At 36.1% G+C, this 20839-nt stretch overlaps 1 protein-coding gene across 18 annotated transcripts in view; it reads right to left on the bottom strand.

The window, feature by feature from the left end:
* LOC106871200 (E3 ubiquitin-protein ligase HUWE1) overlaps positions 1-20839 on the bottom strand; it is a 90557-nt gene that overhangs the window by 28754 nt on the left and 40964 nt on the right. For 9 of the 18 annotated variants that reach the window (XM_089340543.1, XM_089340546.1, XM_089340551.1 and 6 more), the window contains exons 24-49: positions 20645-20696; positions 20291-20467; positions 19851-20096; positions 18703-19505; positions 17862-17935; positions 17034-17191; positions 16787-16909; positions 16105-16215; positions 15323-15463; positions 14360-14452; positions 13589-13828; positions 12625-12765; positions 12061-12179; positions 10953-11040; positions 10147-10262; positions 9599-9650; positions 9265-9379; positions 8498-8726; positions 7556-7796; positions 6945-7131; positions 6409-6600; positions 5769-5884; positions 4786-4989; positions 3221-3776; positions 2314-2453; positions 195-294 (exon numbers count right to left, since the gene is read on the bottom strand). In XM_089340543.1, coding sequence (XP_089196669.1) covers positions 195-294; positions 2314-2453; positions 3221-3776; positions 4786-4989; positions 5769-5884; positions 6409-6600; positions 6945-7131; positions 7556-7796; positions 8498-8726; positions 9265-9379; positions 9599-9650; positions 10147-10262; positions 10953-11040; positions 12061-12179; positions 12625-12765; positions 13589-13828; positions 14360-14452; positions 15323-15463; positions 16105-16215; positions 16787-16909; positions 17034-17191; positions 17862-17935; positions 18703-19505; positions 19851-20096; positions 20291-20467; positions 20645-20696 — 4814 coding nt within the window. The remainder of the gene's footprint in view (positions 1-194; positions 295-2313; positions 2454-3220; positions 3777-4785; positions 4990-5768; positions 5885-6408; positions 6601-6944; positions 7132-7555; positions 7797-8497; positions 8727-9264; positions 9380-9598; positions 9651-10146; positions 10263-10952; positions 11041-12060; positions 12180-12624; positions 12766-13588; positions 13829-14359; positions 14453-15322; positions 15464-16104; positions 16216-16786; positions 16910-17033; positions 17192-17861; positions 17936-18702; positions 19506-19850; positions 20097-20290; positions 20468-20644; positions 20697-20839) is intronic. The other 9 variants (XM_089340544.1, XM_089340548.1, XM_089340552.1 and 6 more) reach the window with 1 other exon arrangement.

Here is a 20839-nt window from a genome sequence, read left to right as displayed (position 1 = left end):
AGGTCTCATAAGCCAAGCTCCAACATTACTAATCCTAGCCTAATTACAAGTCCCTCCGCTAGCCCAGCCCACCGACGACTACAATGGAAACCCCATAGAAATGGCCATTGTTCAATGGCACAGAGTTTTTATAAAACACTGACTAAATAAAGATTCACCTAAACTTCCCTCTCGGCAGAAAAAGAAACACTTACCTGTTTCCATGATTATTTCACTAATGACTTGCTGTTCAGGATCGCGACCTGAATCCCTTTGAAATAACTCGTCTATTACATGGTCTAAGTTACTGTGAGCCTGAAGAAAGACAATATTTCATAAACCAACAGGGGAGAGAGAGAGAGAGAAAGAGAGCATGAAAGAGAAAGAAAGAGAGCGAAAGAGAAAGAGAGAGCAACAAATATTTATTTAAAATATCTAACAGATGTTTACAGATTATTTCCAAATTCTACAGCAAATTTATGTATGTAGCTGACAATGAATAAAACTACCAAATATCTTCGTAAATTATTGGATCTATAGAACTAAATATTAATGTCTTTGGGTGGGCTCTGAAACTTCATTGCTAAAACTGACTACATACAGCAAAGCAAACAGGATATAACTAATCTGTTAACATGCATGACAAACAGCCATGAAGAACCTTTGTCCAAAGCTATTTTGATACATTGATTTCAGATGGCCAAGTCTGCATCATTGAATCTATTTGTTTTTACAGTTTTCCTTGACTGCATGGGTTAGATGAATATATTATCGAGGTAAAAGCACCCAGTACACTCTGTAAAGTGGTTGGTGTTAGGAAGGGTATCCAGTTGCAGAAACTATGCCAAAACATAGATCCTGAAATGCCCTTCAGCCAGTCATCTGTTAAACCGTCCAACCCATGCCAGCATGAAAAATGGACGTTAAATGATGATATATATGTATATACCTACATACATAGACCCAAAGATTAAGCATAACATTGCAAGCTGTTGAAGCATAAATTTTAGTGTTGCTGTTTCAGCTTAGTTAGAAACTGGGCACAAGAACAACTGGTGACCATGTGGTTTTGAGTTCAGCCCCACTGTCTGGTAACCTGATCAAATATCTTCTACTGTGACCTCAGGCCAACCGAAACCCTGTGAGTGAATTTGAGACAGGGAAACTGAAAGAAGTTTTGTGCGTGTGTGTGTGAATATATATATATATATATATATATGCAGTACGTGAGAAGACTCGGCAAGGCAAGTGAGAGCATAATCTATGATCTCTGCCAGAAGTGTAGCCAGCTCACTAATCCGTATCTTTACTTCATTGGACACTAAAAACCCTGCTTGCGAAGACCTGTTGAGGCAAGTGAATTTGGAATTTGAAATCTGAAATCGAACCGAATCCGACGACTGGCACCCGTGGGTGATATAATTTTAAGAAGGCTGAATAGTAACAGTTTTTTAAAACAGTCATTAAGGTAGCAATTGCTAATGAAGACATCAAAGTCCCAAAAAGCTTTTAATGGTCAGTAAACAGCTCTAATTTTATAAAGTAGATGAGATAGTACCTATAATAACAGTCAGGTATACTAGAGTGATCCAGAGAAGGTACTTTGGTCAATGATAAATCAGAAGGAAATAATTAGACAAGAAAAATAAGATTACATTATTTAAAAATTGAAAAAGAAAAAGAAAAAAAAAACAAATTCTTCACTGTTTGTGTTATAAATCATTTTGAAAGACCTGTAAAAATTGACTGGAAGAGACTTATGACAATATAAAACAACATAACATTGAGAAAATATTAAACATAAATATACTCAATTTTTTAAAAAATATTTCTGAGAAATTACATGGAAAGCAGTTTAAATCCAGGTCGACACTGAACAAATCTATCACATTAGGTATTACAGTAAATGGCTAGCTATGGTCCATAGATTCACTCACTGCTCCAGATATACCAATGTTTTGTTGATTACTTTGTGACTGACAACAAGCAGTGATTGCCTCAATAAACTAGACATTTTTAATTAGAAATAGTTTCAAGATGATATTCTTCAATAAAGAATTGCTTCGTATACAAAACTATTATCTGTAGTTAAGGGCAGTGAAGTTTTGAGTGGATATATCTGATTTCCACAGTGGTAATTTAATAATAATTCACACAAGTTTTGTGTTTGCATACAGAAACAAAGAAAAAGTACTCAACACATGTACTAGACTATATATATAGTTCTTCAAGTGAGTTATGACTCCATATATATATACACAAACTTCAGAAAGCTGCAGTTACAACAAAGTGAATCAGCTTCTCATGAAGACACACACACACAATTTGATTTACCTGTAGCTCACTATCAACAGACTCGGCAGCAGTAACGGTTGATTCTGTGATGATATCCGATTGGTCTGCAGCTGCATCTTCCAATTCTAAAGTACTAGAATTTTGTTGATTATCTCCTCCTAAAAGGGAACCAAAAAAGCCTATTTCACTATTACAGCCATTGAGAAAAACCAAAAGACATTGGCACTGCCATATATCAAATGCAGAAAGCAGGTCAGAAATTCTAAATAAATAAATAAATATCAAAAGACAACAGAACCAGTAATTTTCTAGCATCACAGGAAACAAAATCGTGTTGCCATTTGTTTTGAAATCAACTTTTACAATCGGTAAACAATTATCTTAAATGCTTTAAAAAAAAAAAAATGCAAATTTCCAGACATTGGTGCAGGAATATGACATAAGCCTGCTGTCAGCATCATCATTGTCTTCATAATTTTGCCATCTACTTTCCAAATGATTGCATGAATCAGTTGAAGCCACAGGAACTAAATTTTCCCAATAAAAACCAAAAGCAGGATAGGACACACCAAGCTAAGTAAAAAATCAGTCTTCTACACATACAGGTTTGTCCTTTCAGATGCCAGTGCCACATAAAAAGCACCTGTGCCAGTGTGGTGTAAACACACCCATGCCATTGGCACGTAAAAATCACCCACCACACTTAAGTGATTGGTGCTAGGAAGGGCATCCAGCCATAGAAACCATACTTCAACAGACAGTTGGAGTCTGGACAGCTTCATGTCAAACCGTCCAACCCATGCCAGCATGTAAAACATTAAACGATGATGATGATGATATATATCACAAAAAAAATATATATATATAAATAAACTAAATATGTTGCAATATTCACAATAAGGAGTTCAAAAGAGAGACGTATTCACATGCAAAGGTTACTACTTACCCTCCACATTGTTAGCAAGTGTTTCTACAAAGGAATTTACTTCTCGGCTAATTCCCTGGTTTTTAGATCTAGATTTAGTAGAAAGTGCCTGTGGCTGGTTCACAATTCTAGACAATGTTTCCAAAGGTTTCAATGTGGCATTGATGGTGGATGCCATGTAAGGGCTGGAGAGGTCAAGGCTGTGCGGTACGCGGGCAAGGTCGTTCACTAAACCTCGTTTAATCAACGTCTTCACCACAACATTCATGAGGTTTTGCTGACCTTTAAATACTTGATTTGGTACCTGACCAGGTGTAGGGCAAGATTCAATCATTGTGCTGATAATGCCTGTTAAGGCTTGAATACGAAAGTGTTTCTCGGAACTTTCAGGAAGATTCAGAGCCCTCTGCAAGGCTGCTTTTACTTCAATAGCTAACTGGGTCTGAGCGTCAGGGCAATGATTGCATGAGGCAATGCTGGCAATTAAAACCCTTGATAATGCTGGACAGTCACGGTCTCCAGATGTTTGGCAGGGGGGTAACAACTGGTCAAGAACAAACGCCAACATGTTGCAATTCTGAAAGAGTTTTAGAAATTCATTATTTAAACAAGTGAAAAATTTTCCAAAAGAGAGAGAGACAGAGACAGAAAGAGGGAGAGACAGAGAGACAGAGAGACACAGAAAGTTTTTAATCAGTCTCCCAAGTTTTGGAAAAACAAATTTCTTCTTCACAAATGCACAAGAATGAAGCTTTTGAAGAGTCAACAAATGGGTGAAGAAATTAAAAAAAAAAAACGCTAATAAAATTTGAGAAAAATCTTGCATTACAAAAACAAGAAACCTGACTTGTTAACACATATTTTAACCATCAACGTTGTCTTCAATAAAATTCCAACTCATCAGCTATTTTATTTAATTTCTATCTTCCATTTGGTGAAACAATAGTCTTGGGTTCCAATGGATTGACCACAAATTCACAGCGTCTCTCATGGTTAGACAAGAGAGTAAGTTAAACAGTTTAAATACTACATGTAACTTTTTTTCACTAAGCCAACCAATTAACTAGTAACTTGTTAATCTGTGCTTATGTGGGTAGCCTGGTGGTTAGGGTGTTGCACTCGGAATTGCAAGGTCAGTTTTGATTCCCAGGTTGGCAAAGCACTGGGTTCTACAGCACAAACACTTCATTTCACACTGCTCTCCTCCACTCAATTGTGGACGGGAAGCCATGCAATGAACTGGTTTTCTGTTCGGAAGGGAGGAATGCTGGCCACAACATCTGTTAGTCTAGTTGGTACAGTGACACACACAGTTTATGGCCTTTCAAAGTTTTCTCATAAAGCAAAAACCTGAAGTTGCAGTAGACCAAACCCCTCAGCTAAGTATTATATCAACAGGTGCTTGGAACTGTCTACGTCCACCTTGTTAGAACTAAGCACTTGTATCAAATGATTAAGCGTTCAACAAGACAGTAGTCTAATCCCAAAGAGGCAACAGACCAGAAATAGCGAAGATTTGCCACCAGTGCCTGAATAATTTCAGTAAAATAAAATCTCTGAGTAAATCCAATTGTTTGAAGACTCACCTCAGTAATAAGTTCACTTTGACCAGCAGTGTACTTGTGTTCTGTTATCAACTGAGTGCATGCACTGTAGGATTTCACAATTTCTGACAACAGGCGCAGAATGGCCGACTTGGGAAGCAATGGCTTCTGCCCTTGGTCATCAGCAACTGGTTTCTGTTCTTTCCCAGGTTCACTTGCATCTTTCTCGGGGACATCAGGAACAGGCTACAAAAGAAAATTTACAAACATTAAATGAATATTAAATGGTGGACAAATGTTTTTAACAGAATGGCAGCTGTGAAACAGATTTCACCTTAAAGTCCCTCTATTATACTGAAACAATGCAGGAACATCTATAGAGCTGTTCTACCTGCTAGAAATAGCAGCCGGTACAGTTTGAAACTAATATGGTTATTGAAGGTTTGTGGTGCAGTGGTTAGGATGTTGCACTCACAATCGCTAGATCTTGGGTTCGATTCCCAGACTGTTCAGCACATCGTGTTCTTGAGCAAAGCACTTCATTTCATGTTGCTCTAGTCCAGTCAGCTGTTAATGGGGAACCTTGTGACAAATTGGTGTACAAAGGTGAAACGGTGACTTAGGAAAATCACCTGAATGGAGGTCTCACGAGCCATGTTCTGTATTTAGCGACTGAAAGGATACAACCCATACTGAGTGCTTTTTACATGGCACTAGCACAGGCGAGGTTAGTTTTGGCAAGGTTTTGACAGCTGGATGCCCTTCCGAACGCCAACTACTTTACAGTGTGGACTGGATGCTTTTTAAGTGGCACCTGCACTGACAGGGTCACCAAGCAACTTGCAAGACAAAAATCATGTATTATTACAAAACTGAGATTTTGATGTAATTGTTTATTTTTAGAATGATATTGACAGGTAAGCATTGAGAAGCTGGATCTAGCCAGTTTGAACCATAAAAACAAGTAGAATATTTGGGCCAGACATGGCCGGTTTAAATACTAAGGAGTTAAATCAGTTCCTTACCATTGGAGCAAGGCTAACCGCATTCTGTTCCATCAGAGGTGGTTCGGCATTCAAACTGTTGGATGACAAGTCTGTGGCTAATTCCTGGGTGGCAGAAGGAACCTGACCAGTTGGTCCTGAAATAAAATTCCAAAATAATTTCAGTCAAATAAGTTTCTATGGAAACAAAATCTGAAAGCGAGAGAGAGTAAATAGCGTGAGTGTGAGTCGAGTATAGTCTATGCTATATGGATTATTCTGAATTTGGAAATTTGTAACAAATTCTAATAAACCTTTGTAAATTCAACCTTTCAGATTCGAGTTAGATTACAGCAAGTAGAATCACTGGGTCTTGGCTGAGACTTTGAAAATCTCAATGAGGGTTTGGTTGAAAGTGCCTGTCCTCATTGCTTTTAGCTATATCTACTACAGCTCTTTTGTCCTAGCCACCAAACAGATGAATACACTTTTGCAGGCAGAGGAATGACTCAGGGCCAATAGCCAAATCAGTCCACACGTGCCATTAGTTCAATAAACCTCCACAAGTCAGCAAGGTTTGGACACTGACCGGATATGTGCAGGATGGAGTCATTGTTCTGCATGCATCTCACATAGGAATGGCTGAACACATGAATAACGAAGATTAAAAAATGCTACTTACTGTCCAGGTCTTCTGTGCTAGAGGCTGACTGAGAAGAAGAACTTTGGGAATGGCATAGAATCAATGCATTTAGTAGCTCAGCTACCACCTGTTTCACGACGCGTTTCACTGGTGTTATAGTTGACGATTGTATCGGGACAAATTTCACCATCTGGGGTGTATTCAGAGCAGCTGATCTGGCTTCATCTTCATCTGAAATTCATATTAAATGGAGGAAAATTAGATTTCTTACTTTTTTTCCTTAGGTCCAAAGCCATGGAGACTATTTCAGGGCAACATTCCTCAAAGTTTTTTAAACCTTTAGCATTCAGATTACTTTGTTATGGATAAGCCTTATTTATTCAAATTGCTTCAAATTAATGAGATATTTATTATCTTATGGCTTTGAGATTTCAATGATATGATTGTATATTTTTAGAACGGTATTGTAGAGCAGGTGTGAGAAGCTTGATCTGGCCAGTTTAAATGCTAAAAGGTTAATTAACAAACAAAACAAAAAAGAAAAACAATAGCTAAAGCTAGAATAGGCTGCTCACCTCTTTTGGATGGGGGTGGTAAAGCAATACGGAGAGTCTGTTGTGCGATGGCTACAAAAACTTCTGGGCAGCGACAAGCTGCGGGGCCAAGGATTCGTAATACGTAATGCATTTCTTTAGCACCAGGACTGCTTTGGGCTATTCCACTGATAGGAGATCCAACACCCATCGATGCCATTTTTATCACCTACAAAGAGAAACACAGAAACATGTAGCTTCTCGTGCAAAACGTTGTTAAGCTCAAAGTTTACAAGGAAAACAAACTATTTTAACTGATCTTTTAAGGAATATTAAATTGATGTTACGATATTAGCAGTGGTTTTATTGTACATCAAATAATGTTTAACTGCCATGAATTGGTTCTATATTATGACTAAAACAAACGTGTTTGTAAATAGGAGCTTACATTTGAATTATTAAAAAGCCATTATAAACCGACAAAATGTGAAGTAGATCCAAGTCTATATTTTTCAGATAAGGAATTTATATTATGTACACAGTTTGTTCCAGAGAGAGAGAAAGAGAGAAATGAACAGTAAAAAAAATTTCTTTTTTCCTCAGGGGAAAAAACCATTTTTTGAAATGAAGCAAATATCAAAAAGCTAGCTCACCTTCTCCATGCTGTATTTAAGAGCTGACAACTCTTCGAGAATATGTCTAAAGATGAGGGTTACCAAGGATGTGAAGCCTTGGAACAATACTGGCTGTCGTAAATGGAGCAAAAGTTTTGGCCCACCAAGTTCAGAAAACATCATGGCATATTTATGTTCACGGGTTAGACGGAGGATTAAGCGCAATGCTGCACTTAAAGTGTTGGAACCAATCTGTACAGACAACAAGCTCACCATTGATCTAAAGAAATGCGAAAGTGTTATGAAATGATATGCAATATCAAATTTTAAAAATACTGTTTGCAACAGAAAATTACATAAATTACATTTATCAATAATGCATCTGCAAATAAAAAATAAATCAAGTAATTAAAGTGATGCAAGCTTTATTTTTTTATTCCATACCGAAAGCCAACTTTACTTAAGATATTAGAACTACCTCAAAATTTATGTGATTAAAAAGGAAAGTTAGAAAACCATTTAAACAATTTATAAATAAATATAAAACTATAAAGTTCATCCATGCTCAGAGAATAAAATTAATTCTTTTTTTTACAAAAGATGCTTACAGAATAATATCTAAAAGAGAATGGAAATTGGAATAATGGGGGGATAATACAATTTTGAGGAAGTTTGACAAGTATGAAAGATAAAGATTTCATCAAGATGGCAAGATGTACTAAATCCTATAAAGTAGGATTTAGTACACAGCAGAAAAGGTAAACAAATCAAACACTATAAATGGTTTGATAATCAAGCTTTAACAAGCCCTTCTCTGAATAGATAGTGTAGCCATTATTAGAAAATAAGTGTTTAATCACACACAAAAACTGATTAAGAACAGTGGTGACTTCAACAAGACTTTTGGTTATGATTTCTTGTCAGCAATAACAAAATTCAAGAATTCAAATTTGACAGCAGTTCTTAGAAAAATATACTCACACAATGACCTTTGAACAACTCTCCTCAGTGAGTCCATGGATGACCACTTCTTGTTTCGTCTCTTCAGAAATAGCTGGTAAGGGTGGCGGTGGGGGAGAGACTGGGGCGCCAGCTGATGTGTTGCTGCTAGTAGTAGTGGCAGTAGTACTGCTTATTGCTGCTACGGCACTGGTATTACTGGGGGTGCCAAGATTAGTAGTAGAAGATTCTTGAGAAACCTCAGAGGCAGCTGCAAAATGAAGAGATTTTTTTTTTTTTTTTTTTAAATATAAGTCTTTACAAACACACGAAACAACAATTTGGGGTGGGAGTGGACACTACCCCAGTGTTTGACTGATCATCATCCTTTAACGTCCATTTTCCATGCTGGCATGGGTTGGATGGTTTGACAGGAGATGACCAGTTGAAGAGTTATTTAATCAACCTCAAATGCTAATTTCACTTAATATGAAAATTCCTTATAAAAAATTTTAATTACAAAGTATTTGTTTAATTTCACTAAACAGTTTCATTTTAATTATAAAAACCATCAATTATTGCATACAAACACCCAATTATATATTTGAATTATGTGATATTTTGGCAATTAGAAGTTATTAACTTCATTAATGTTATTCTAATGATTGTGTAAATGACAAGTTTTGGGTATTTTCACATTTTTTTTTTTACCATGGATATTAATATCAATGATAAATAAAAACTTTGGTTGAAGAACTTAGTCTTCTAATGCTCAGCTTCACAGTATGAAAAATGGAGAATGGACTCACCAGCAGGTTCAGCAGGGTAATTCTTGCTGTTGCTGGCAGCAGATTTTTCTTTGATCTCTTCTTTGCCAGGCAAGGCCAACATAATTGGGCGCCGATTCCCAGTTTCTTCGTTAATCTGTTCATAAAAGTTTTTTGTTTTAATGTATAATCATCGTTATGTCAGTAATAGTTGAAAAAAAGTTTCAGTTTTGAAAATTTTGAAAACTAGGTTATGGAAAATTCCATAGTATTTTTTTTTTTTTTTTTTTATCGTTTAGAATTTACAAAATCACAGGCAACATTGAAAAACAATAGCTAAAACAAGAAGAAGAAGAAGGTCATTCATATTACAAACCTGGACCATGGTATTAAAATGAACCGTGTACCTTCTTCTTCCAGCTTGAAATCTGAAAAATAAAAGGTTTTTGATAAAATCCACTCAACCTGAGAGACGGTTTAGAGAGAGAGAGAGCAAAGGGAGGAAGGGAATACAGATTGCTAGGGGAGCAGGGAGACAAGATGAAATCAGCCAAGAATGTTTAAATGAGTAAAGATTTATGGTTATTCAAAGAAAAGGGTTTGCAAGCACTGTATTTTCTGGTATAGGAGTTGAATTTTTCAGGCCAAAATTTATAGTAAAAAAAAAAAAAAAAAAAGGTTAGGTCAACTTATATAGCTAGATGATTTGTGGGGGACTAGAAATTCCTTGAGATAAAGCAGGATTTAGAAAGATAGTCACAATTAATCTTTACTCTATATATACTATGTCAACTTGCATGCCAGAAACTACAGTAAACCAAAGTACTTTGTGTATGTCAAATGTTCTAGGTTTAATAAGGTGATCCAATTTAAATTCAATATATTTATTCCGACATATATCAAATAATTTGGAGCGCTACGTACTTTACACTAGATTCACCACGTCGATAGGCTACATCGATTGTTTTGTTGTTGCTCACACTGTAATTACACCAGCGCCCACTCCGATCATCAAACCATTTCCAAGTGTGACAATTAGCCTGCAAAGAGAAAAAAAAGGTTTAGAGTTTTGGACCCTTTATTCATGTTGTAGACTTTCAATGTTTCCTTAATTTTTCTAAGATAATCCTGTCGATTATGAATGAATAGGGATTTCTTTTCGTTAAGGGTAAGGCCTCTTTAAAATGAGGGATATTATTAGCTGAATCAATATTACTGGTGCTTGTTTTATTAATCGCAAGATACAAATGTACCTTGAGATTAATAACGTAAGGTACAAATAGACTTCCAGCATGGTTTGAGTTTAAAAGCAATTATCTTACCAAAAAAAAAAAAAAAAAATAGATAAATAATTATTAAGACAGAGATAAAATTACAATTATCACATGCATGTGTGTATTTACACTAGTACGAGAACATTTGTTGCTTACACTGTACCACAATGTCTCATTACTTAGCAGTTCAACAAACATCAATAAAGCAAGCACCAGACTAAAGCACTGAGCTTTGTATGACTGACTAAAACTTTTAAAAGGTAGAGCCCCAGCATGGCCACAGTACAATGCTGCAGCCAATAAAAGAGGAAACAATTTATAACACGTGGCTTTGCTTTTCTGTGCAGAATCTCATCTCGTCGTCTGTCATTTACATTTCTAAGATATTAAAACAGTTCCCTACTTATAAATTGGTTAGAACTTTTAAAACAATAAATAAAACCCAAAATCCTTTACCAATAAAATTTCAGCTTCGGTCTTGCGTTTGGATATCACAGCTACTTTTTCATATAAATCCAAAAGGAGAAGAAGAGGTGCCATCCATCTAGAAAAAGACAATCCATATTTTTTTTATAAGTTAACTCGATTTTCTCACAATTATTATACTAATATTAAAATACAGCTGATTTATAATGTAAATCCTGAAATATTGAATTGCTGCAGCAACTGAAGAAAACTGAGTTTGAATTTTACATTCTTCATTAATCACATTGTTTAATTGTGACAAGTGTGGCATCGTTTACCGTTATAATTTGCTCACAAGACATTGGTTGGTCCAAGGCAATAGAAGACACTTGCTCAAGGTGCCATGAAGTAGGAGTGAACTTAAAAACCATGTGGTTGCAAAACGTGTATATAATTATATACACACACACACAGGTAATTGCTTGGGATGTTTACTCAAAGCCAGGAATTTTTCAGCAACCCCTTGTGTGTGCAAATGACATTCCAAACATTCATCTGCACACACGAGATTCTTCAATAAAGAACAAAAAATATGCCCAATTAGTACTAGAACCAGTTACAAAAGACATGAAGAGTGGAGAGAAAATGAAATCCTATTTAGAAGATACTTTTAGGTAGCATTTAGTGGAGATGCAGGAGTGGCTGTGTGGTAAGAAGTTTGCTTCCCAACTACATGGCTTCACGTTCAATTCCAGTGCATGATATCTTGAGTAGTTGTTTCCCACTAGGGCCCCAGAGCTACAAAAGCCTTGTGAGTGGATGTAGGAAGATGGAAACTGAAACAAGCCTGTTACATAGGCGTGTTACTGTTACCTTGTCTTCACATCACTTGATAGTTGTGGGTGTCATCATCAAGCAAATGAGGCCCTTTGTCACCCAATATTTCTTTGCAGAAATATAGGGAAATAACACCTTACTTGACAACGGGTGACAGTTGGTGACAGGAAGGGCATCTGACAGTAACCAATTCCTCTAAACACATTCCATCCAACCCATCGAGAAGCGGATATCAAAATGACAATGATGGTGATGTGTGCCAAAAAATTTAATCTTCTGTAGAAATTTTAAAAAAAACAACAACAAAAAAATAACTACTTACTTGAGACTGATAGATTCTTTAGACTGAGCTAAGTATTCCTGAGTTCCTTCCAATACATCTACTAGCAGACATACAATATTGCTATCCTGAATTACTCTGGCTGTTGGGATCATCACCTCCTGCAAGAAATAGTGTTATTTTCAATGTATATCATACATAAATAAATAAATAAATAAATATATAGGCACAGGAATGGCTGTGTGGTAAGTAGCTTGCTTACCAATCACATGGTTCCAAGTTCAGTCCCACTGCGTGGAACCTTGGACAAGTGTCTTCCACTATAGCCTCGGGCTGACCAAAGCAATGTTGATGTGTTTACATCCCTGTAACTTACTGGTTTGGCAAAGGAGACCGAAAGGATAAGTACTAGGCTTACAAAGAATAAGTCCTGGGGCTGACTTGTTCAACTAAAGGCGGTGCTCCAGCATGGCCACAGTCAAATGACGGAAAAGAATAAAAGACACACACACACACAGAGTATGGTCATTGGAGCAATAGCCAAAAAGAACAGAAATCAACAGGATTGGGGGAAAAGAAATACTGAAATAGCAGCAGATTTTTTACCTCACAAAGAAGGCTCAACAAATGAAGCCTGGCACCAAAAGCTGTAGTTTCTTGAGATTCTAAAACCAGCTTTACATCTTCACATTTCATGCTGTTAGCTGATCGGACATCCCGAGAAATTTTCTCACCAAGTTGGAAAATCTAAATTGAAAAAAATTAAAAGGGATTTAAAAAGGAAAAAAAAAAATTCTATTTTATACATATAACCCTGTAAACATGGTTGTTTAGTTTGTCTTTAAACAGGTTGGCTACACAGGTGTGCAAGATGCGTTGTAATACCTGGAGCCAAATCTCTTGCTGAAGGACAACATTTAACCTCACGAGTGGTAGAACTTAAAAGCCTTAAAATCTTACATTTAACCAATCTTATATATATGTACAAGGTACTTTCAACCCTATTACAATATCTTTCTTCTGAGATAACTGTAACATGCATGAGATATGCAAGACATGGCACAAGTAATGTCTCAAATGTAAACCAGAAGTAGATGTAGACCCTACATTGACAAAACTAACAACTACAGCCAGCAACACATTAACCCTTTTCATACCAATCCACCTGGGACTGGCCTTGACTATGATACAAACTTCCTGTATTAAAACCTTCCAGCAAAACTTCCATGTCAATTTGTTCCAAAACCAGCTTCACAAGGACAAGTCATTTTACTTAATTCTTCATTACTTTCAAAGTAATTGAAAGCAAAGCAATATATTTAATCCTTTAGCATTCAGATTTCTCTGTCAAATGTAATTCTCATTTATTCACATTGCTGTGAAATAACCATGAATTATTTTACAACTTTGAGATTTTGGTAATGTAATGGTTTAAAATGACATTGTATAGTAAGTGTGCGGAGGATGAATTTAGCCAGTTTGAAGATAAAACAATATTTGGGCCAGGTACGGCTGATTTAAATGCTGAAGGGGTTAAAACAAAATTACAGCAACAAAAGGGTTAACTCACCTCACTGGTCAAGGTTTGCAGCATCTTTTTCCTAAGTTCATCTCCAGCATACTGTGACACTACAAGGACAAGGTCACAAATCCTATACACTGTTTCTGGTAACTTGTCGAGCAGTGACAAACATCCTGGTAATGCATTGGCAGAGAAATCTGCCAGTACAGAGGAATCTAAAGGATCTTCTGCTTGTTGGTTTTCATCTTCTGGCTCAGAGGATTTTTCTTCCTTTTTCTTACTTTCCTCCTAGAAACAAAGCAAGTTTGCAAAATGAATTTTTTTGCCTTTGAAATGTTTCTATCAAATAATATGCTACTTTACATAATGACTATTTTGCATAATATAATAATTCCAAGCCAAAAGAACAATTTATATGAATGGCCTTCCACATCTGGTAATCAGATGCATGGCAGAAAATCAACTTACTGATGCATTAGCACCACCACATCACCAAGGACTAGGTATTGAGATTTACTGCTTCTGCCATATTCTTGGTAAAAATTATTCAATCTTAAAGGTTTATTTTTACTCATTTAACTATCACGTCTTCTGATCCAAGTTAGAAGGAAATTAATTCCTTGACTGTTAAACCTATACATTTTAATTCCTGTCTTAGTTGTAATGAATTCAAGGAATTAATTCCTTCCTGGTCTTCTTTAAATGCAGTTTGTAGCTGTCTGTAGGGTAAAAATAGACATTGTTCTGCTAAGGTATGAAGACACTGTAAGTGAGACGTGTGAATATGTTAGTCTTTTTAGTTACAAAACTTGACTTTACCTGATCAGTTGACATAACAACATTCTCTCCTAAAGACATAGCGATTGCTCTGAGCATCTGATCTTCTTCAGACATTTCCATATCTAGACTTTGCTGAAAAAAAAACAAAAAAAACAAACAATATAAACCTGAAGAATCACTGAATGATTTTTTAGTGTTATGGAAAAGGTTAAATATTCTGTTATAATAGAATTAAATTTTCACATATATTGCTTTAGTTTTGTTTTTGTTTTCTTTTTTTAATGTCAGAATGGGTTGAATGCTGCAGACCTGATATTTGAATAATGCTGAAGATGGTAGCTTCTGTCGTTGCCCACACAGAAACACATGCTACAGTGAATGAGACAGCTATGAGGTAGTGTGGTCAGCCACAATTATGTGACAAAACAGAATGAAAATACTAGGTTTCCAATTACTATTATTTCTAATTTAAGTTTTATCAACTTTTAATTTTCTTCTCCCAATCAACAAATCACGCCTTTGGAGTTTATCCGAATTCTGCTAGAAGGTAAGAGATTATCTTTTAGAGCCTTGCTGGCCAGACATGATGTGAACTAAAAACCAATATCCATCAAACCATTGTCAAACATGCTGTTGTGAGTTCAATCCCTACTAGATCTGAATTTGATCAACTTATCTGGGCTTTTTTTTTTTTAATACCAAACCCAGGTCAGCCTTGATAGGATTTGAACCCACACAGCTGAAAACTAAATTAGTTTCTTGTATTTATAAAACTAGAGCACGTTAGACCACCCAACGTATCAAATGTCTCTTCAGAGTTACGTAAATATTGAAAAACAAGCTGCATTCAACATCTCTAAGTAATACGTGTTGATTTGTCTATATCAAAAACAATACCTGCAAAATACTGGTTTTTCTATATCAAAACAACACTTCTACAATAATGTTTTGTCCACATCAACACTTGCAAAATGGAAAGAATAAGAAAGAATTGTTACTTACATTAGATATAAGAGAACTACTTACACCAGCAGTCATTGACGGTGGCATATTTGTAAGTATGTAATCAGTGGCCTGCTCTAAGGTCACAGTATGAAGTAATGACTCCATGGCATGTTCACGGCTGAAGCCCATATCTACCAGCTGAGAGAGAAAAAAAAAAACAAATAGAAAAAGAAAAAAAATAGATCAATCAAAACGAAGTATATATAATGACATATTAAAATAATTACGATTACTGAACAAAATAATGTTAAGAAAATTGCTCAAACAATTCTAAGAATATATAACTGCTCTAACTTAGCTTTGTAATTTGTATAAGAACAGCATCTGAACCATGGATTACACAACTAGTAAGTTCCCTCATCTCACAAACTATAACCATTCTTCTTTTGGCCTATCAAAAGGATTTCTACCAACTGTTGAAAGGAAATGTTGTCAGCTCTGACCTCAATGATCTTGGAGGGTTAGTGAACGATGTCGCGTTACAGTTCCTTCCTCCACACCTAACTAAAAGTAATTAGATTACAAAGATAAACTACCCCCTATATAATTATTGAGCCACCTGAGCAGTGCAAAGACTTCCTTTCAGAAGCACTCCTCATGCAACACTAATACGCATTCAACATCTTTAGAGCCTAACCTGCTGGCAATCTGCCTGAGATTCCACCAACTGTCTACTGCACACACACAATACCAAATTCCTACCACCTGAAATCAGCTGACATTTCTATCAGTTATTCCCAAAACAAATCAACCTACAACAAAAAACAAACAGTACAGACCTGTTGTAAATGATTCTGATTAACTTCTGGTTCTTCCCTTCTTCCTTTACCATCAACAGCGGAAGTAGAAGCAGCATTTTCAGTAGCTTCTTTTTCTTTTGCCAACTGCTCCTGGAGAAACAAAAGAAATTCTTCAATAAACCGGTCTTCCAACAGAAAGGAAGAAATTCAGATCCAAAATAAAAGCACAAATTCTCTCTTCAAGCTTCAGTCTTCAAAAGACCAGTTGAAGTACCATTTTAAATGTGCAAAATGAATCAATTATTTCCAATTTAATATTTTGTGCTAAATGATCTTGATTTTATGTAAACTATTCCAACTTATATCATTTTTAAATATTAACCATACAAGAAGTTCAATTGTCAAAACACATGCAAGTATATACACAAGTTCCCCCAAAATGGATTTGATAATGGCATAAATCAACCCTTTAACACTTAAACTAGCTGTATCCAATCATATATTCTACCATTTTATGTTCAAACCAGCCAGATCTAACCCATCACACCTACCCTACAATGTCATTCTAAAAATAATTACATAAAAATCTTGAAGCTATCAGATAACGCAAGATTAATTCACAACAATGTGAACAGAGAAAGGTTGCATTTGACAGATTAATCTGAATACTGAAGGATTAAAAAGTCAAAGACTTTCAAATAATTTTCTTTTGAAACCTTACCTTTATAATGCTTTCTCCTTTAATAATGTGGCACAAAATGGCCAACATAGATTCTGACATACGGCTGCCATAGGTTTTTAGGGGTTTTCTTCTCCAAAGATTCATCACAGCATTAAAAGCAGCCTAACAAATGGAAAATTAAAGCAAATTGAACATCAAGATTATCAGGTTTCCATCATCTGAAATTAGCTCCTTTATTATTGTTAATATAATTGTCAAAGATTAAATGAAAAGGGGAAACATTTACCTTTTGTGTTGTTATCAAATACTGGACAGGACTGAATGGAACGAACCCTGGTTGGCTGGATTTGGCAGGAAGGACATGTGGGGATTCAGTAACAGTTTTAGGGTTCACCATCTTTTCAACCAGCATTAACCAAGCATCAAGAAATTCTCCAGTTCCTTCTGCACATAGAATTGAGATGAATAATTGAAAACTCATTTCCCAAATGATTGGAGAAATTGGTAATATTTGAACACATTTGAAATACCTTACGGTATCAATAAAAGAACATTGTGTATCATCTGATATGCAATATTTTAAATCCAAAGAGCTTCAACAGAAAATTTCGTTCAAATCTTTAATAATCTAACATCCAGTTTGTATGAAGAAACTAGCTTCTTTTGATAAATTCTTTGTATTTAAACACGTGTTCTGAATGAGTCAATCTCCTTTTCTAATCTGATGGCAAGTAATTAATTCAAAATATTACATCAGAAATCTTTAGTTCTGAAGGCAAGAAAATCTTCCATTTTGACCAAAATAAAGGTCAAAATGTGTTAAATGCAAAAACATAAAAAGATAATTTTCAGTTATTGGATCATTGCAATAGTTTCCTGAAATCAACGGAACTAGCTACCAATTTCCAATGCAAGACTGAATGTGAATATGAAGTGTAACAATTCTCATATGAGTTCTTGCAATGTGTAATAATATAATAAAATTTGTTTCTTTTATCGAATATTAAAACTGAATTTTATTTTTAAGCGAAAACATACAACAAAATTACTGGAATAAAAAACCAATCCAGCAGCCATACAAAAAACCCTGATAATTCAAAAGAATACGGCTTACCTGGAAGGTCTGGGTGTTCAAGACCTTCAGAAGCAGGACACTTGCCTCTCATAGAAAGAGCCCAGTTGAAAGAACTGAAAAGACATTCAAGAGAAAACTATCTTGTAATGAGACTGACAGGAGGTGTTTATAATAAATAAATCAACTATGCGCACCACTACGAACCACCACACCACATAGAAGTCATGTCTTCAACCAGTGATCACAGGATCAATAGAAATAAATTAGTTCCTTCAGTGTTACAACAGTTATATATAGTTATTACAACAGTTTCACCTGGAATCAACTGAACAATTTTATGTTAATAAAGAAAAGTTATATCAGGTCGATTCTCTCAGTTTTGCAATTCTTAGATGGAAATTATTCAATGCCAAAGATTCTGGCATTGCATTTCAATCTTCTGTCATCATCATCGTTTAACATCCGCTTTCCATGCTGGCATGGGTTGGACAGTTTGGCTGAGGACTGGTAAAACCCGATGGCTACACCAGGCTCTAATCTGATTTGGCAGAGTTTCTACAGCTGGATGCCCTTCCTAACGCCAACCACTCCGAGAGTGTAGTGGGTGCTTTTTTACATGCCACTGGCACAGGGGCCAGTCATTAGTATTTTTCTTTTATTGCTAATTATGTTATTGGGAATAGCAAGAATGTCACATATTCCCACATCTCTTAAAGTCAAAGAACATTAGCATCGATGAAAATCAAAGCAACTGCCTATCACATTTTCAAAAACTGAACTAATTAAAACAATTTCATAAATACAGTTTCTTAAACTTTAAGCTTAAATTAATTTTAGAAGGGAAGACTATATAAAAAAAATTTAAAAAATTTGTACTTACTCAAAAAATGCTGCTTGTGCTCCTGAAGATAGAAATTTCTGCAACATTAAGTGATAGGGCAACTTTTTGTCATCAAATAGCATCGGAGAGAGGAAACCAACACAGCAAACGAGGAATGTTAACCTCAATTTAGGCACAGGAGAACTTGGAGGTGGTGTCCAACTGAAAGCATTAGCCAACAGTTTCATTAGGGCTTTCGCTACAGCCTGAGCAGCAGGAGTAGGATTGGTGGGCGTGGCTGGCATCTGGTGGCTGCGGCGCTGTCGCACAGGGGTCCCAACACACAACTTTACTAATAAACTGAACAGTTCGGCAAGGGCTCGACCGAGTCGAGAGGTCACCGATAACAATGGTTTCAGCTGTTTCACTTGAGCTTGTAAAGTTGGACACAATTTGGACTTCTTGGATTCCTTTTCTAAGCTGTTTACCTCATTTGTCTCCATTGGTGTTTCTTGGCTTTCGGAAGTAGTAAGGGATTCAAGAGCAGCACTCACTCCATTACTTCCCATTTCATCTGTGCTATGCTTGAGGCCAGCAGCAGTCATGCCCCCACTACCAGACGCAGAATTACCACCCTCAGATGTAGTCTTTTCATCCTTATCACCTTTGACATCTTTTGGCATTAGTTTCTCCAAGTCAGCTCGGCCAAATTCACAATCTGCAGGCAACATGTCTTCCGTGCAGAGAGCCAGTAACACTGTGCTCTCCCACACAAGAGAGCAATAAAGACGGCTAAGTCCAGTCAAGACTTGCAGCCCCAGTTCAGAACCCCAGTGACTCACTGAAATAGTTCGAATATCACTCTGGAAAGAAAAGAAGAAAGAAAACAATAAAAGAAGGCCATAAGACCAGAAAAACAAAATAAGGGCACAAAGTTGGCAAAATGGTGAAGATGGAGTAATTGATTAAATCAATCCCACTTTATCTTACATTCTCACAAATCCAAGACACATTACTTGTGAATTACTTAAAATTTTTTCTTAGTTGCAAAAACAAATCTTTAATGGACTTCTGCTTTGAATGAGGGGAGTTTAATTATAAAGGCAATCCAATTTGAAGAGAATGGAAACATACAAACCATGGATATTACAGAGGCTACAATATTAAAACTAACAAGAAGGGAAAGCACAAATTAGTGTTAGTCCTACCTGTCCCATTCGGCAGACATGAACAAACATCATCACGTATGCATGAGCAGCAGATAAGGAGTGTAATAGAGGTGTGGCTTGAGGGCAGTAGATAGCATCAGGAATGTTGGCAGCTAAGGCAAGTTCTCGAAGGAGGAGAGAACCACCTGGACGAGGCAATGGCTTGTGGAAGTTTTCTAAACTTTCTAATACTTCATTCAAACGAAGGAGACCTTGTTTCAACACTTGTGGCTCTCGTGATAAAGTCTGCAAAATTGAAATGAGAAAACATTGGAAATCAAAAACTTACTTCCATCTGAGCCACGCTAGCACAGAAAACGGGCATTAAATGAAACAAAGAAAGTTTCAATAACATGGGACCAAGAGCTGTCAACAGAAACTGCTGGTAAAAAGATTTTTTTTTTTTTAAAGATACTAAAGCACTAATTAATAATACTTACCAAGATGGATTTGCAGACACTAGCCACTGCCTGACATGCAGGGGATGTAGGAAAATCAATTGGGAGATTTGGAAGACCTAAAATTCCCATCAGAGGGGTGAGACCTTTCTGTGTAACAAATTCACGACAATGATCATCTGTTGTATTATTGCTGAGGATAGCTTCCACAAATTTCATCTGAAATAACATTTTAATATTCACTCGTTAAATAGATGGAAATTAAAGCAATAATTATTTTATTTTAATATGCTTGCTTTAAGCTTACAAATCCTGACGGCGGAACCCCAGTTTCTGAACAATATAACAATCCTTTAAGATTTACAAATACCACATAAGACAAAGAAATATACTTACTACATTCAAAATATAGTCTATGAGAGGGATTGCAAGTCTTTCTTGGGAATTTCTAAAAATGAAAAGAGAAATTCAATATGAAAAACAAGCTAGATAAGAGAGAGGTGGAGAGAGAGAGGTGGAGAGAGAGAGAGAGAGAGAGAAAGAGAGAGAGAAAGAGAAAGAGATAGAGAGAAAGAGAGAAAGAAAGAGAGG

Source organism: Octopus bimaculoides, chromosome 23 (genome assembly GCF_046866305.1).
Source record: "Octopus bimaculoides isolate indiv1 chromosome 23, ASM4686630v1, whole genome shotgun sequence".
In the NCBI taxonomy this organism is placed as follows: domain Eukaryota; kingdom Metazoa; phylum Mollusca; class Cephalopoda; order Octopoda; family Octopodidae; genus Octopus; species Octopus bimaculoides.
This window is presented reverse-complemented; position numbering and strand designations above follow the sequence as displayed.